General features: G+C 41.1%; 1 protein-coding gene across 1 annotated transcript in view; it reads right to left on the minus strand.

Annotated features, from left to right (window-relative positions):
• The window catches only part of LOC132826271 (prolow-density lipoprotein receptor-related protein 1-like), a gene marked incomplete at its 5' end in the record, with an annotated part of 36,592 nt that overhangs the window by 14,080 nt on the left and 5,600 nt on the right, over window positions 1-16,912 (minus strand). Inside the window, 20 exons of the mRNA XM_060842035.1 lie at window positions 2,428-2,567; window positions 2,648-2,766; window positions 3,040-3,264; window positions 4,923-5,090; window positions 5,707-5,836; window positions 5,917-6,036; window positions 7,942-8,061; window positions 8,806-8,925; window positions 9,108-9,479; window positions 10,685-10,807; window positions 11,211-11,345; window positions 12,382-12,523; window positions 13,528-13,667; window positions 13,766-13,884; window positions 14,344-14,568; window positions 14,896-15,067; window positions 15,334-15,459; window positions 15,842-15,961; window positions 16,417-16,530; window positions 16,604-16,732. Coding sequence (XP_060698018.1) covers window positions 2,428-2,567; window positions 2,648-2,766; window positions 3,040-3,264; window positions 4,923-5,090; window positions 5,707-5,836; window positions 5,917-6,036; window positions 7,942-8,061; window positions 8,806-8,925; window positions 9,108-9,479; window positions 10,685-10,807; window positions 11,211-11,345; window positions 12,382-12,523; window positions 13,528-13,667; window positions 13,766-13,884; window positions 14,344-14,568; window positions 14,896-15,067; window positions 15,334-15,459; window positions 15,842-15,961; window positions 16,417-16,530; window positions 16,604-16,732 — 3,059 coding nt within the window. The remainder of the gene's footprint in view (window positions 1-2,427; window positions 2,568-2,647; window positions 2,767-3,039; window positions 3,265-4,922; window positions 5,091-5,706; window positions 5,837-5,916; window positions 6,037-7,941; window positions 8,062-8,805; window positions 8,926-9,107; window positions 9,480-10,684; window positions 10,808-11,210; window positions 11,346-12,381; window positions 12,524-13,527; window positions 13,668-13,765; window positions 13,885-14,343; window positions 14,569-14,895; window positions 15,068-15,333; window positions 15,460-15,841; window positions 15,962-16,416; window positions 16,531-16,603; window positions 16,733-16,912) is intronic.

Here is a 16,912-nt window from a genome sequence, read left to right on the forward strand (position 1 = left end):
CAATTCCTAATCCAAACCTCTAATGTATCCTCAATGCCATACCTCCGAAGTTTTAGCATTAGCCTACCATGGGGAACCTTATCGAACGCCTTACTAAAATCCATATACACAACATCTACTGCTTTACCCTCGTCCACTTCCTTAGTCACCTTCTCAAAGAACTCAATAAGGTTTGTGAGGCACGACCTGCCCTTCACAAAACCATGCTGGCTATCCCTGATCACGTTATTCCTACCCAGATGTTCATAAATCTTATCCCTTACCATTCTCTCTAAGACTTTGCCCACCACTGAAGTCAGACTCACTGGCCTATAGTTACTAGGGCTATCCCTACTCCCTTTCTTGAACAATGGGACCACATTCGCTATCCTCCAGTCCTCTGGTACTATTCCCGTAGACAATGACGACATAAAAATCCAGGCCAATGGCTCTGCTATCTCCTCCCTAGCTTCCCATAGAATCCTGGGGTAAATGCCATCAGGCCCAGGAGACTTATCTATATTCATCCTTTCCAATATTCCCAAAGCCTCTTCCCTGCATATTTCCAGGGCATCCATTCTAATTATTTGTGATTCCATATTCACATCAGCAATAGTGTCCTGTTCCTGAGTGAATACTGACAAAAAGTACTGATTTAATGTCTCTCCAATCTCCTCCGCCTCCACACACAACTTCCCACTACTATCCTTGACTGGACCGATACCTACCCTAGTCATCCTTTTATTCTTGACATACCTATAGAAAGCCTTTGGGTTTTCCCTAATCCTACCAGCTAAAGACTTTTCATGTCCCCTTCTCGCTTCTCTTAGCTCCCTCTTTAGCTCCTTCCTGGCTACCTTATAACTCTCTATCGCCCCTACTGAACCTTCACGCCTCATCTTTACATATGCCGCCTTCTTCCCTTTCACAAGGGACTCCAATTCCTTACTAAACCACGGCTGCCTCACAAGGCCCTTTACACCATGCCTGACTGGTACATACCTATCGAGGACACGCAGTAGCTGCTCCTTGAACAATCCCCACATCTCATTAGTGTTCTTCTCTTGAAGCCTGTTTTTCCAATCCACACATCCTAAGTCATGCCTCACTGCATCATAATTTCCCTGCCCCCAGCTATAGCTCTTGCCCTGCGGCGCACGATTATCCCTCTCCATCACTAAAGTAAAAGTCACCGAGTTGTGGTCACTGTCCCCGAAGTGCTCACCTACCTCCAAGTCTAACACCTGGCCTGGTTCATTACCTAGAACCAAATCCAATATAGCCTCCCCTCTTGGCCTGTCGACATATTGTGTCAGGAAACCCTCCTGCACACATTGTACAAACACCGACCCATCTAATGAACTCGAGCTATAGCTCTCCCAGTCAATATCTGGGAAGTTAAAGTCCCCCATAACAACCACCCTGCTACCTTCACTCTTTTCCTGAATCATCCTCACAATATTATCCTCTACTTCTCTAGGACTATTAGGAGGCCTGTAGAAAACACCTAACAGGGTGACCTCACCGTTCCTATTTCTAACCTCAGCCCAAACTACCTCAGATGGCAAGTCCTCTTCCATCGTCCATTCCACTGCTGTGATACTGTCTTTGACAAGTAATGCCACGCCTCCCCCTTTTTTACCCCCATGTCTGATCCTACTAAAACATTTGAACCCTGGAACGTGCAACAGCCATTCTTGTCCCTGTTCTACCCACGTCTCTGTAATGGCCACAACATCGAAGTCCCAGGTACCAACCCACGCTGCAAGTTCACCTACCTTATTCCTTATACTTCTGGCATTGAAGTATACACACTTCAATCCACCCTTCTGGTTACAGGCACCCTCCTTAGAGATTGCTGCATTATTCCTAACCTCCCTACACTCAAGGTCCTGTACCCTAAAGCTACAGTCCTGGTTCCCATGCCCCCGCGGAGTTAGTTTAAACCCTCCCAAAGAGCACTAGCAAACCTCCCCCCAAGGATACTGGTGCCCCTCAGGTTCAGGTGTAGCCCATCCTTTTTATAGAGGTCCCACCTTCCCCAGAAAGGACCCCAGTTGTCCAGAAACCGGAATCCCTCCCTCCTGCACCATCCCTGTAGCCACGCATTTAACTGCTCTCTCTCCCTATTCCTCGACTCTCTATCACGTGGCACGGGTAACAAACCAGAGACTACAACTCGGTTTGTTCTAACTCTGAGCTTCCAACCTAGCTCCCTGAAAGCCTGTCTGACATCCTCACCCTTCTTCCTACCTTCTGCTTTCTGCATGAAAGCAGAACTAGGAAAGCAGACAAGGAAAGATCAGGTACTGTAACCTGAAAGTAACTGTCAAGCTCTGGAGTTATCTGGACTTAACCATTAGCTTGCTCTCCTGAGATGCTGCCTGAACCATTGACCGTTTTCAACCAAGTATGCTAGCATTGCTGAACATGACAAAGCCAACTTGCCTCAAATGTAGCAATTCCAAGAGGGTGAGGGAGAAATTCACGTGACTGTAGTATAGTTCTTCTGTCTTGGCCATTTAAGGCTATGCTGGATAGACTATGTTGTTTCAAGTCAACCCAGTAGAGACGGCTTTTCACAAGATCTACGAACAAGGATGATTTGTTAGATGACAGCACCTTCTAGTTTAAGAAGAAAATCAAAACATAGGAGTGTACTTCTTACCAAGAGCAATGCCATGAGGCCATTGAATATCTTTGGTCACTAGAAGACCACGTTCATTACCATTCATTCCTGCTTTCTCAATCTTGGCTGGCTCACCCCAATCTGACCAGTAAAGGTAACTAGAACAAAGTATGAAAACAAAACACTTTAATGCATGTTCCTAATCAGGACTCAGTTATGCTCAGGACTTGTGTTAATGATAGCTGGAGGATTGATCAGTCTTTAGATGACATGGAGTTTTTTTAAAAAACAAAGCCCTCAAATTTGCAAATTCCAAGTTTGATATACAATGACACCATATTCTTAGACTAAGTACCCAAGTGAAAAACATTAGTCTGTTTGCTTCGCATGCAAAAGCCATTAAAACTGTGCAAGTAAACATGATTCCATACCCAGATAGTGGATTGGTAACAATTGCAGTTGGTTCCATCAAGCCAGTATCAAAAAGGACTTTCCTTTTTCTTCCATCATAGTCAGCAACAGATATGGTTTTAGTGCCACAATCAATCCAGTAGATGTGTTGGTAGATCCAGTCTACAGCAATTCCCACAGGCACCCCAAGATCTTTGGCAATGATGGATTTATTCATTAAATGTTCATATTTATCCATGGAGACACTAGGGAGATAAATCAGTGATGTTTTCAGATTACAATGCTTAAAACAGAAGTGCTGATTCATCTGCAGAAGCTAAGCATTAGATGCTCAAGTTTTAAAACTCCCTACAGCTGTAAGATGTAGGAAATTTAGTTGTCTATGAAATTAAGTTTAGCTCAAATCCTGTACTTGTGACCACATCAGTTAAGGCTGGAGGAGGTTTGGGATGTAGGTTTGCTCACTGAGCTGAAAAAGGTTTCCAGATGTCTCATTACCTTACTAGGCAACATCTCAATGGACTTTATGCAAAGCAATGCTGAAACCTCCTGCTTTCTACTTTGAATTTTTTGGGTTGGTGGTGATGTCATTTCCTTTAGTAATGTTATTTCCTGTGGCGAAGTCACTTCCTGTTCTTGGGGGTGGTATATAGGGTCTAACTCGATGGGTTTGTTGTTAGAGTTATGATTGGAATGCCACGCTTCTAGGAATTCTTCTGCATGTCTTTGTTTGGCTTGGCCTAGGATGGATGCATTGTCCCAGTTGAAGTGGTGCCCTTCCTCATCTGTATGTGAAGATACTAGAGGGTCATATCTTTGTGGCTTGTTGGTGTTCATGTATCCTGGTGGCTAGTTTTCTGCCTGTTTGTCCAATGTAGTGTTTGTTACAGTCCTTGCACAGTATTTTGTAAATGTTAGTTTTGTTCATTGTCTGTATAGGGTATTGCAAGTTCATTAGCTGCTGTTTTCGTGAGAGTTCGTGGGCTATGATGCCAAGGGGTCTGAGTAGTCTGGCAATCATTTCAGAGATGTCTTTGTAGCAGAGAGTGGCTAGGGTTTCTGGATGTATTGTGTCTGTAAGTGTTTAGCCAAGTGCCCACCTATAAACTTGCAAGTATTAAGAAAAAAGGTCCAGAGTTTGGCTGCTGTAAAGAATTCTGAATCTGCAAGTGAAACAATGTTAGACATGGCAAAAAACAATAGAGATAACAAGTGCATTAGCAACTTCAATTCATAGAATGATCAAATTGGTACTTCATTGTAAGCCAGAAACCTATCTTGTGTGCAAGCTGCCTCAAGCATAAAAAAGTCTATTTGACATGAGTGATCACTTTAACTGCAGCAACCATGAGCCAAAGACTAAGATGAACCCTTAAATCTGTTTAATATTTATTGCAATTGTTAGTCAACTGTATGGTCTGGCATGTTAATACCAGTCATTGTAATTTGATACAAGTCTGCATTGCATGAGTCAGTAAATTATGAGCTGGATAAAGACAGGTCAGAATAGAGAAGGCCAGTAGATGTTTCAGGTCAGCACCCTTCAGAGCCAACTCATGCTGCTTGACCTATGCTTTTCCAACTTGGCACTGTATCCATTGACTTACTGGCATCTGCAGTCCTCACTATCCTGCATTGTGAGGACTATGGAAGGTCCTGGTTATACAGTTTAGATACCATTAGTAAGAACCATTGTAACCATAAAGCAAGTTAGCCCTAGGGTTAATCTAGGAGTACAGAAAGGAAAAAAAAAAACTTAAGGGGTGTCTAAAAGCCTGCCTAGAGCTGCACAATGGCAGTGAATGAATCAGATTGAAAGCAAGTTGAAGCTCAACCCTGTATGCTGTGACTATCTTGACTAGTGTCATGAAACATTTGTTACAGCTCGATTTAAAATGCATACCTAAATATTGCTTGCTGTCCCAGATCAGCCCAGAAGATCCTCTGTGCTGCAACATCAGCATCAAGTGCTACGGCATTTCTCAGCTTCCAGGCCACTTGGGTGTATTCCATTTGGCGCAATCCCATTTTCCTGATATCATGACGATTGGTAAAGACCAAGTAAGGCTCTCTTCCTATTTTCAGGAGGAATAGAAAACAAAACTAAGTGGAAGTGTTTACTTTAGCCCTATTTGTTCGGGGCAATTGTGCTGCACATTCTGGGAGCAGTGCCATAAAGAGTCTGCTCATCAGCCAGTAGACAGGCTTTATTATGCTGCAGAGTTACTGGATAACTTCTGGCTCAAAGCCTTAAAATCAAATTAGATCATGGTGATAAGTTAGGCAAAGTCACTGGGGTATGGGCAAAGATTTCTAGCAAGTGTTCAGGGCAACTCTTCCCAAATCCCTTTGTTTTCAATATTTACTGTAGAAAGTGCCAAAGTAGATACTAATGCCACTGCATTGATTGAAGTGCAGTGAAGTGGTTACAGTACAAGTGTGATAACTGCAGGACAATTATGCTTTTTTCAAAAAGGGCTTTAAACCTTCTGTCTCAATATATTTGAAAGTGTTTTAAAGTCAAAATGGAGACAACTTCATGGATCAAGTTGAAAATGGGAACCTGTGGAAAAAAGTGATTACAAGTTGCAGAATGAACTACAGATTTCTAACCTCGTTAAGCTTAGCTCTCCCCTTACATGGGAAGAAAGGTTTAACAGGACTGACTCATTGAAGGTTGCTTTCACTTACCCATTGCCTTGCAAAGGCCATTCACTGGATCCATGTGATATTCTTTGAGACATGCACATGCATAGCTCCCTATGGTATTAGTACAAACTTGGCTGCAGGTCCCAGGATTTTGACATTCATCAATATCTGTGGAAAGTTAAAATATTTTAACTCTAAAGCTCTTAAATTTAAGGAAAAAAAATGAAACTAAAGGCAAAAAAGTTCACCTCTGCAATTTTTGTCATCAACCAGCTCAAAGCCAGGAGCACATCCACATTGGTAACCAATGACAAGATCCTGACAGGTATCCATACAGCCACCATTGTTCACCCGGCATTCATTCCGATCTGTTAAGAGTTAGAACAAAATGTTTAGAACTGTTTGGTGACATCAAGACTCGATATCCCAGTCATCACTAACTCATGTGCATAAAATACTTATTGAGTTAGAATGTGTAAAGAGCAGAATTAGTGAAGCCATTTAGAATTGCCTAAACTTGAGTCATGACTAAGTATTCATGATTGGAAACAAGCAAACAAGACCATGAACTAGCTGTCACTTAGATGTATAGCATGGAAACACCCTTCAGTCCAACCTGCCTGGATATCCCAACCCAATCTAGTCCCACCTGCCAGCACCTGGCCCATATCCCTCCAAACCTTTATTCAGATAGGAGATGCCTTTTACATGTTGCAATTGTACCAGCCTATACTTCCTCTGGCAGCTCATTCCACACATGTACCACCCTCTATGTAAAAAAAGCTGCCCCTTTGGTTTAGGATGAGGGGAAGATGAGACCTATGCCCTCGAGTTCTGTACTCTGACCCCAGGGGAGAGAGTTTGTCTCTTTATACTACCCATGTCTCAGATTTTGTAAGCCTCTAAAGAAGAGTCTACTCAGCCTCTGATGCTCCAGGGAAAACAGCCCCGGCCTGTTCAGCCTCTCCCTATAGCTGAAATCCTCCAACCCTGACAACATTCTTGTAAGTAGTTTGAACCCTTTCAAGGGTCACAACATCTTGCCAAAATGAGACCAGAATTGCACGCAAGATTCCAACAGTGGCCTAACCAATGTCCTGTATGGCTGCAACATGATCTCCCAACTCTTGTATTGAATACAATGACCAAGTAAAGCATACCAAGTGCCTGCTCCACTATCCTATCTACCTGCAACTCCACTTTCAAGGAGCTATCAACCTGCACTCCAAGGTCTTTGTTCAGCAACACTCCCTAGGACCTTAGCAGGACTTGTACACTTAAATGGCAAGATTTGCTTTCTCAAAAAAAGGTAGCACCTCATTTATTGGAATTAAACTCCATCTGCCACTTCAGCCCATTGGCTGATCTGGTCCAGATCTGTTGTAATCTGAGGTAACCCTCTTTGCTGTCCACAGCTCCAACTTTGGTGTCATCTGCAAACTTGCTAAGTCTTATGCTCACATCCAAGTCATTTATGACAAAAAAAAGGACCTGGCACTGATCCCTGTGGCACTCCACTGGTCACAGGCCTCCAGTCTGAAAACAACCCTCCACCTTTGAGCCAGTTCTGTATCCAAAGTGGTTAGTTTTCTTGTAATCCAAGAGATCTAACCTTGCTAATCAGTCTCCCATGGGGAGACTTGAAGGCCTTACTGAAGTCCATATAGATCACATCTACTGCTTGATCCTCAATCTTTTGAGACATCAAAAAAGTCAGTTTGAGACATGATTTCCCCACACACAAAGCCATGTTGACTATTCCTAATCAGCCCTTCCTTTTCCAAATATTTGTACATCTCTCAGGATTCCCTCCAACAACTTGCCCACCACCTTAACCATCCTACTACACTCACTGGTAGTTATGAAGTGGGATTACATGTTTGCCAGGTTGTGGCCATGTATATAAAATTGCTCTCCATTAAGAATTGCACTACTTCCTTAAAGTCTTTCCAAAAAAAGTGCAAAAATCTCATCTAAAAAAAATTCTAGTGATTTTTATGAAGATTATCCTTTTCTCCAGATGCATCCAGACTTTAGGATTTGCAGGTATAATGAATCAGCATGATCACTGGAGAAAACCTTAAGAGTTAGGCCCAATTCCATGCAGGGAGCAAGTGTTCTCACTTAAGGCACCTCATTGAGTCTTATTTTTCCTTTTTGTAGAGGGGAAGCCTTTAACTCCAGCATCACAAGTCCAGATAAAGTCAGCTAAGGTAGGCCAGAACATTTAGCTTCTGACTGTACATCCAAGTAGCATGCAAGTCTCCACTTACTGCATTCAGGAGGTTCATCACTGCGATCCTTACAATCTTGCCAGTGGTTACATACTTTGTGAATGCTTATACATTCACCACTTTGGCATTTGAAGTCTGTTGGCTCAACACATTCTGTACCTGAAAAGAAAAAGCCAAAATGCCACCTGATACTACAATACAGGCACTGATTGGTATTTAGTACACTAATTACTAATGTGTTTTGTTGATTGTTGAGGAAACAAAAAGGGTGCCTGTGGCATTAGATGACCCTTCAGATTTCTAAAAATTCATAGTTTTAGTCTAAACAGTTACCAAAAAAAAACTAAATTCATAAGCTACTCATGCATTGCTCATACCCAAGAGTTTGTAACCTCCTTTTTAGGTCTTTTACATTCATTTAACTAGAGTTACATTTGTACCAGTCACTGGCTCAGCCAGATCAGCTACCAAGCTTAGTGCCAGGGAGACTACATCAGTAGTCATTGCCTCCATCATACCTGATCTTTCCCTATTCTCTTCAGGGAAGATTTTATATTTGTGATCAGATGGTGGTAGAAACAACTTTTACCATCTTCAAATAAATCTATCCACAACTAAAAGGTTTAACTGTCAAAAGAAAAAAAGTTTTCCAACTTAGATTGCAAACCCAAAACCTTAGCCACCCAATCTCTGGCCAGGTATTGGAGTTGTCCAAAAAAATTGACTAAAGTTCACAGCAGGGCAGTGATCAGTGATTTGCTTTGTTAGGTAATATTTCAGGACTAAACCCCAAAACAATTTAAAAGATTGTTCCAAGATGGAGAGCAGTTTATCCTCCATATCTTTATTTTGGCATCAAGGAAATCCAAAAGGCTAAGAGGGTGAAATCAGGCTCATTCTTACCATTGCAGTTTATTTCATCACTTCCATCATTGCAATCCTTATAGCCATTACATTTTGCACTTTCACGGATACAAGTGCCATCTCCACATCGGAAGTAATCTGGTTGACAAGTGGGAGGGGCTTTTCAAAAAAGAGACACCACTGATTAACTGTGTACATTTTAACACTATGGAGTAAATGTTGCTATCTTATCCAAACAAAAGTAAGTCAGCCTTTGACCTGAGATGCCAGTTTTCATCAGGTTTAACTATCCATCAGTTAAATAACTAAAATAGTTAGCAAGACTTAACAGTACTACTTACGACAATTTCTTTCATCACTTCCATCCTTGCAATCCACATCACCATCACAGTACCACCGGGAGTGGATGCATTCTCCAGAGTTACATAGAATCTCATGGCTGGAACAAGTTGAGAGGGGTGCAGGTGTATGCCCACATTGTTTGGCAGATTCATCAGACTTGTCTGTACAGTCGATGTTATCATCACATACCCAGCTTGAAGGGATACACTCCCAGCTGTTGCACTGAAATTCATGTGGACCACATCTAGATTTGGGACAGCTTCTCTCGTCACTTCCATCACCACAATCATCTTCACCATTACAGATGAAAGATCTGGAAACACATCTGCCACTGGAGCAAGTGAACTCTATTGCACTACAAGTAAGGGTGCCTGAAAAAGAAAATCCGAGTATAGTGTTGCTTCAGGGAAGATTAATTCCAAAAGATATGTTGGCCATTTTAGCTACAAATCCAGCAGCACAGAAATTAGTCTCTCCAGATATTGGACAGATCTTCAAAATAATTCATACAAATTCTATTAAGATGGAATCTTAGTGTCTGTATAAAAGTGTGTAACAAGCATTACTCCAAATAATCTTAAGCTTAAGAGCAGCAAGTGTTTTTCATACAGAAGGAAGACTCAAGAATGAGCTCCAGTGAGTGAGCTCGATAAAATCCTCAAATGATAACAGCAATAGTTGAGGAATGAGTAAGGCCAGATGAAGCATTAGACTCAAAGCCTACTCAGGTGTAGGGAAAGTTAAATGACTTTGCAAATTAACTACAAATGCACAAGTGGTTAATGCTAGAACATTAGTAAATTGATTTAAGTTCAATAACTGACCATGTTGCTGAACAAAGACCTTGGAGTGCAGGTTCATAGTTCCTTGAAAGTGCGATTGCAGGTAGATAGGATAGTGAAGGTGGTGTTTGGGATGCTATCCTGTACTCAATACTCTGACCAATAAAGGAGGAGTCAGGAGGTCATGTTGCAGCTGTACAGGACATTGGTTAGGCCACTGTTGGAATATTGCGTGCAATTCTGGTCTCCTTCCTATCAGGAAGATGTTGTGAAACTTCAGGGCTCAAAAGATTTACAGGGATATTGCCAGGATTGGAGGAATTGAGCTGTAGGGAGAGGCTAAACAGGCTGGGGTGATTTTCCCTGGAATGTCAGGGAAAGAGGGGTGACCTTAAGAGGTTTCCAAAAATGAGGGATATGGAGAGGGCAAATAGACAAACAAAGTCTTTTCCCTGGGGTCAGGGAGCCCAGAACTAGAGGGGAAGATATAAAGAGGGACCTAAGGGGCAACCTTTTTTTCCCCTCTTTCCTCCCACACACAGAATGTTACATACATGGAATGAACTACCAGAGGAAGTAGTGGAGGAAACATTTAAAAAGGCCTCTGGATGGGTATATGAATAGGAAGGGTTGAGAGATGGGCCAGGTGAGACTAGATTGGGATATCTGGTTGGCATGAATGGGTTGGACCGAAGGGCCTGTTTCCATGCTGTACATCCGAGTATTCAATTCTGTAAAAAGATTGAAACCTCAACCTTCAGTTCTCATTAGTTGTAGACAACTGAACAATTTACCACAGTTCTCCTCGTCACCTCCCTTCGGACAGTCTTTTTCACCATCACATTTCCAGGATAGAGGAATACATTCATGAGATCCATGGCCACAAGGCATTTCATAGATACCACACGCTGCAAAGTCTGAGCAAGAAAATTAGAGCTAGATTAAACATTTAAGCTATTGGTCATGTATTAAAATAAACTAAAGACTAAAAATGCAGAGATTCCACATGAAAAGAGTTGAAAGAAATGAGTTCCTGGCACTCCATTTTTACACCTTTAATTGCTCAGGCACAGGTTGCAAGTTGTTTCAACAGATCTATACTTGGGAGTGACTAGAAACAATTTTGCTGTTCACTTATGACATTATGTAGCTTTGTCTGGAAACTCACCTGAAGTTGTTACTAGTATGATGGAATGTCTGAGAGTGAACCTTCTGGCTCGGAGCAAACCTACATTCAGAACTTCAACTGAGCTACAAGTCTTCCCAACAAAAAACTCACTAATGGACATTTTATATTCAACTTCAACCCTGGTTTGATACCTGTTCCACATTTCTGTCCATGCTCCAGTTTCATTCCAGATGGGCACACACATGTGTATTTGGGAGAGAATTCATTCTTCTGGGGAGCAGGAAGACACATGTATTCACAGCTCCTCTCATTGCACCAGTTCTTGCCTGCAAGACAGACTCACTCAGTCACTAGGAAATATTCCAGATATAAAGCTTGTTAAAAACAAAAATCAAGTTTCAACTTGTTGCAGTTGCTTTTTACCTTTTATAGTGTGACTGAAGTTTATTCAGTTTACTGAATAATACCACATTTGGTTCACTAATTCTTGACTTACTAATTCAATAAATCAATAGTGAAACAAGTTGTTTTCTTGGTTAGGCAACTTTATTCTGGGGCAGAACAAAATCAGACTGATTTTTCACTTAAGGATGTGCTGAGTGAATGTCTCCACATTATCTGCAAAGATGTCATGCCACAGTTCATGCTACCATCCATTTGGGAAAAATGTTGCAAAAAAAAAAGTGAGTGCATGATAGTATCCAGGAAGAGCACTGTTACAGGAAACATTAGGTACAGGCAAAACCACCAAAGCCTTTGCCAGCTTGGTATCAAGTGGAGTGATGTTGTTAAATAAACACTTCACAGCCTTTAAGGCCACTGGATCAGGAAGGCGGTAGGAACAAAACTGCTGAGCAGTCAGATCCAAAGGAGTTCTGACATTGGTGTCCTTAATTGGAAGCACACTGGCTTCCAATTAAACTTTGGCTATAACCTGGTGTTGTGATTTTTTAAAAACTTTGTGCACCCCAGTCAAACATTGGCATCTCCAAGTCATAATTAACAGGTCAACCTCACCTGAAGGTTACATTGCCAGTGCAGGCATTGTATTAGACACAAGAATGCTTCACCTGTAGCTGTTGGCAAAGTGCCTATCCAACATATTGGTTGAAGTCAGTTTTAGTCAAAGGAGGCACCACAAGTTTGCCGAAACAGATTGAAGAGTAAACTTGACCAGTTCAGACTGTAGTTTGAAAGTGGTGAACTTGAAGTTCAACACTTAGCTTCCCCAGAGATTCTGTAGCAGCCTAGCACAAGCTAACTAGAACTGTACTGTGGCAATGCCAGAGAAACAATGCACTGAGCAACCTGAAACAAAAGGACTGAGACAAGAAAACCAAGCAATCCACTGGCTCAACTTACCAGGTAACTGAAGTAACCCATGATAAACCAAGATGTCCTGTGGTTGCTGGAGATTATAAAGGAGTGTTTCAACATCTGCTCCTGTGAACTTGTTGGCCCCATAAATTGCCTCAGTTTCTTCATCAGTCCAGAAAACACGATCCTGAAAGAACCGTTCAGTAATTGCAAGTTAGCAGTTACAGAAATACCAGATGATTTTTAGATTCCACAACTTAAGTGGAGAATTCTCCACCTCAACTGCAGCTCATTGTTTAAAAGAAATCAAATCTAAATTGAATAGTGCTCTAAATACTTTGTAGGCAGGAACAAAGTAGCAACAGAAACTTTATCCAGTGGAAACGAAAATGGAGTGGAGTGATCATTTCAGCCCTCAGTGGGTTCCAGAAGGAGGGTTTATGTAACTAGGAGGCTTATGCAAAGCTTAAGTTGATGCTCCTGTGCACAGTACAAGTGAAAGTCAAATTCATGATACTCTGGCATTTGGACCAGAAAAATTCAGGAGGGAAATCCACTTAAAACAGATGTAACTTATAAACTTTGTTCAGGTGTCATGGATTTGTGTGGTCAATTTCCCTTTTGTAGACTCCAGCGTTTGAGCTGTTTTCTACAAAAATGTCCTGTTATCAGACAAACAGCAAGATGAAAGTTCTCACCAGTTGACTTATAATCACCTGGTTTGTGGCTTACCTCCCTGGCATGGACACCCAATTTTAGTCTCAAACCACCAGTGTTTGAGACTATGTTCTATTTAGTACTGTTGAATGGGAAGGAGCATTGGTATTTAACATGGATTGTTAACATCCTTAGAGTGTGATTCAGGTCAGAACATTTGACCAAGAGTAGAAAGAGTTGGAATCAACATCCAGCATGGCATACTATTTTGCTCAAATTGGTTCAAATGTTTCAGGGTAGAGATAGGGCAAAAAATTATATAGTGTTGACTTACTGCATTCTTGAAATGCAACATACAAATAATTGAAGTTAGAGCTGCAAGCTGGTATTTAAATCAGGATGATTAGTTTTGCAGCAAAACTATCCATCTGGCACCAACTATGCCAGAGTTCAAATCATGAAACTTAGGAATTGCTATTGCGCTACAGCACTTGCATTCAGTGTGTATACTGAGATTGCCAAATCCTGCCTTACCTCAAATACTGCAACACCATGAGGATGGGAAAGGAATTCTGGTGATGAAAGCACTAGTCTTCTATCCTGCCCATTCAGGCCTATACTGGACAGTGTATGCAGTTTTGCATCAACCCAGTAGAGGCAGTGTTTCACAAGGTCTTTGGGAGGGGGTGGGGAGGAAAAAGGAGAGAGATATTATATTGAGTTTGTTTTAAAACAGACAAAAAGCTTTAAAGATCCACTTCAGACAGCTTACCAAGTGCAATGCCATTTGGCCATTGAATCCACTGGTCAACCAAGATTTGTCGATCAGCACCATTCATTCCTGCCTTTTCTATCTTGGCTGGCTCACCCCAGTCTGACCAGTACATGAAACTTAAATAGAAATTTGTTTAACATTAAAAATGTTGAAGTTAACTGTTTCGACAACACTAGATTGCTTTACTAAAAGCAATGTTTAGAAATAGTGAATGCAGCTTAACCAAAAGGCTCACTTGTTAACTTGATGTTTCAATGGCTATTGCAAGTTAAAAGTGTTTGGTCACCCAAGACCATTGACTATTTAAAAGGAATCCAATGTCAGCCTACTTGGCAAATATTTCAGGAATAGGCAGTGGTTTGCTTGGCTTCAAGTATTCCATTTTCATTTTTAGTGAATGGTCATCATTTTTTCCAGCTTTAATTTGACCTGAAGTTTGTTTACTACTTTTCCACTCATCCCACTAGAGAGTGCAGTAAAACAATTGGTCAAGCTTTGAAAGAATTAACTCTGGAAATTCGAGTTAGTGTAGGCACTAAATAAAACTTGTGGCAAGTATATTTTAAAAAAATTACCCAGATAGTGGATCAACTGCTAAAGAAGCTGGTTCTGTTAGGTTGGTGTCAAAGAGAACACTTTTCCTGGATCCATCCAGTGTGGCCACAGATATAGTTTTTGTACCCCGGTCAGTCCAATAGATATGCTTGTAAATCCAGTCCACAGCAATTCCCACAGGAATGCCTAAATCCTTTGTAAGGACTGACTGATCAGCTTTGTTTTTGTATCTATTCATGGACATGCTGTTTAAAAAAAAAGACAAGTGATTAATAAATTGCCTCTGCATCCAAAGTGTTCACAAAACTAGTAAAGCCATTATTAGCAATCAAACTGATGCCCACTGCCAAGTGGTTTTCAGCAACCTTATTCAAAAAGGACCTATTTTTGTAACATGTTTTGGCCTACTTCATCTAAAATAAGAAACAATCCTATTCATACACAATACCACATTCCATCAGATAGAACAGGTTTGCCATTTTAAAACAAGTCAGGATGTGAGGACATCTGAAGGATTAGATATCCATTTGGTAGAGTGGAGTTGTACGAGGAGAGTCAGATACAGATCTTACCTGTAAATTGCCTGCTGGCCCAGATCAACCCAGTAGATTCTCTGCTCTACAACATCAACATCCAATGCCACAGCATTTTTCAGCTGTGCAAGTACCTGGCTATACTCTTGATGATGCAGTCCCAATTTCCGAATGTCATGACGATTGGTGAAGATCAAGTAAGGCTCTTTGCCTTTAAATAAGGAAAAGTATTGAGTTAATACCTTAAAGCTAAAACTTGGATTTTGATGCATTATTCAAGCATGAAAATTGAACTTGTGCTGATTTGACTATAGTCCAGAAAAAGGCCATTAGTCTAGTGCTGGTTCTGGAAAAAAGCTCTATAGCCCTGCAAGTATCCTCCTGAAAATTCTAAGTATCACAGTAATACTAGATTAGTCACTGAATGTGTGATTGCTTTTAGATCTTTTCCAAGATTAAGAATTAATGTATACTTGCCAACGGCCTTGCAAACTCCAGTAGCAGGATCCATGTGATATCCTTCGTAACATTCACATTTGTAGCTTCCCTTCAAGTTAATGCAAATCTGGCTGCAGACTCCAGGATTTTGACACTCATCAGCATCTGCAAAAACATGGATATTAAATATCCTGAAAGTTAAAAAATTTATATGGGCACAGCACTCTGGTTAGCACTACTGCCTCAGTGCCAGGGCCCCAGGTTAGATTCTAGCCTTGGACAACTGTGCCAGTAGTTTATACATTCTCCATATCTGTATGAGTTCTCAAAACAGGTGTGCAGGTTAGGTAAATTGGCCACACTAAGTCAACCAAAATGTTCAGGGCTGTGTAGGTTAGGTGCATTAGTCAGGGGTAAGTGCAAAAGTATAGGGGAAAGTGGGTCTGGGTGACTGGAGGGTTTGGTGGACTTGGGTCAAAGGGCCTGTTTCTACACTGCAGGGATTCTCATGTATGAGAATGAGAGAGAAAAAAAAAGAAAGACTTACCATCACAAATTCTCTCATCAACAAGCTTAAAGCCAGCAGGGCAGTCACATTCATAACCTATAAGAAGGTCCCTACAAATATGAGAGCAGTCTCCATTGTTCGCCAAGCATTCATTCAGCCCTGCAGAGAGATCAGAACATTTCAACTGATCAATGCCGATTTTCAGAACAGGTCTGTAGTGCTAGACTGGATTTCCCAAAGTGGTTAAATTTTGTAAGTATATAGTCTGTGACAATGAAACTATTCCTCGAATGGTTTTTAATACCTCCTACTTTTGAATCAGACTGCATGGGCTAAGGCACAGCTTCCTAAAGCACATTGTGGGTCTAGTCCAGGCCAGATAAGAATGGCAGTTGCTTTCCCTAAAAAAGGGAAAGGTGAACCAAGTGGGGTTTTAACCCAACAATTTACCTTTGAATGATTGTCATTCAATCTTTATTTCAAGGTTTATGAATTCAAATTCCATCTGCTGTAGCTGATTTTCAACCCTGATCCTTGACCATTGGATCAACAGTCAAATGTTAAGGCCATTGCCTCCCTCATTGTATGGAGGAAACTAAATGCGAGATACTTACCACATTGGAAGGGTTCATCACTGCGATCTCTGCAGTCCCATTTGTGGTCACACACCTTGGTTATAGCTATGCATTCTCCACTTTGGCATTTAAAATCAGAGGGACCAGTGCAATCTTAAAAAAAAAAGTAAGTTAGGGGATAAGTGTGGAATTTCACACTATTAGTTTAAATAGTTAATATAACTACACCTACCATTCTTGCAGTTGGTTTCATCACTGGCATCAGTGCAGTCTGCAAAATTATTGCAGATCTTGTTCTCAGGGATGCAGACACCATCACTACATTGGAAGTAATCTGGTCTACATGTTTGAGGAGCTGGTTAATACAAAGTCTCAATTAGAAATGCCATGAAACCAAGGTGGCCAAATGTGTTGCTAGTCTGAGTGTTGACTACAGCCATAATGACCCCAATAACATTGTTAGAATAGATTACATCTAAAGCCACTGAAATTAAAGTTTGAATCTTTCATACCAAGTCTTAGAAAGTACTGTTCA

This window comes from Hemiscyllium ocellatum, chromosome 2 (assembly GCF_020745735.1).
Source record: "Hemiscyllium ocellatum isolate sHemOce1 chromosome 2, sHemOce1.pat.X.cur, whole genome shotgun sequence".
In the NCBI taxonomy this organism is placed as follows: domain Eukaryota; kingdom Metazoa; phylum Chordata; class Chondrichthyes; order Orectolobiformes; family Hemiscylliidae; genus Hemiscyllium; species Hemiscyllium ocellatum.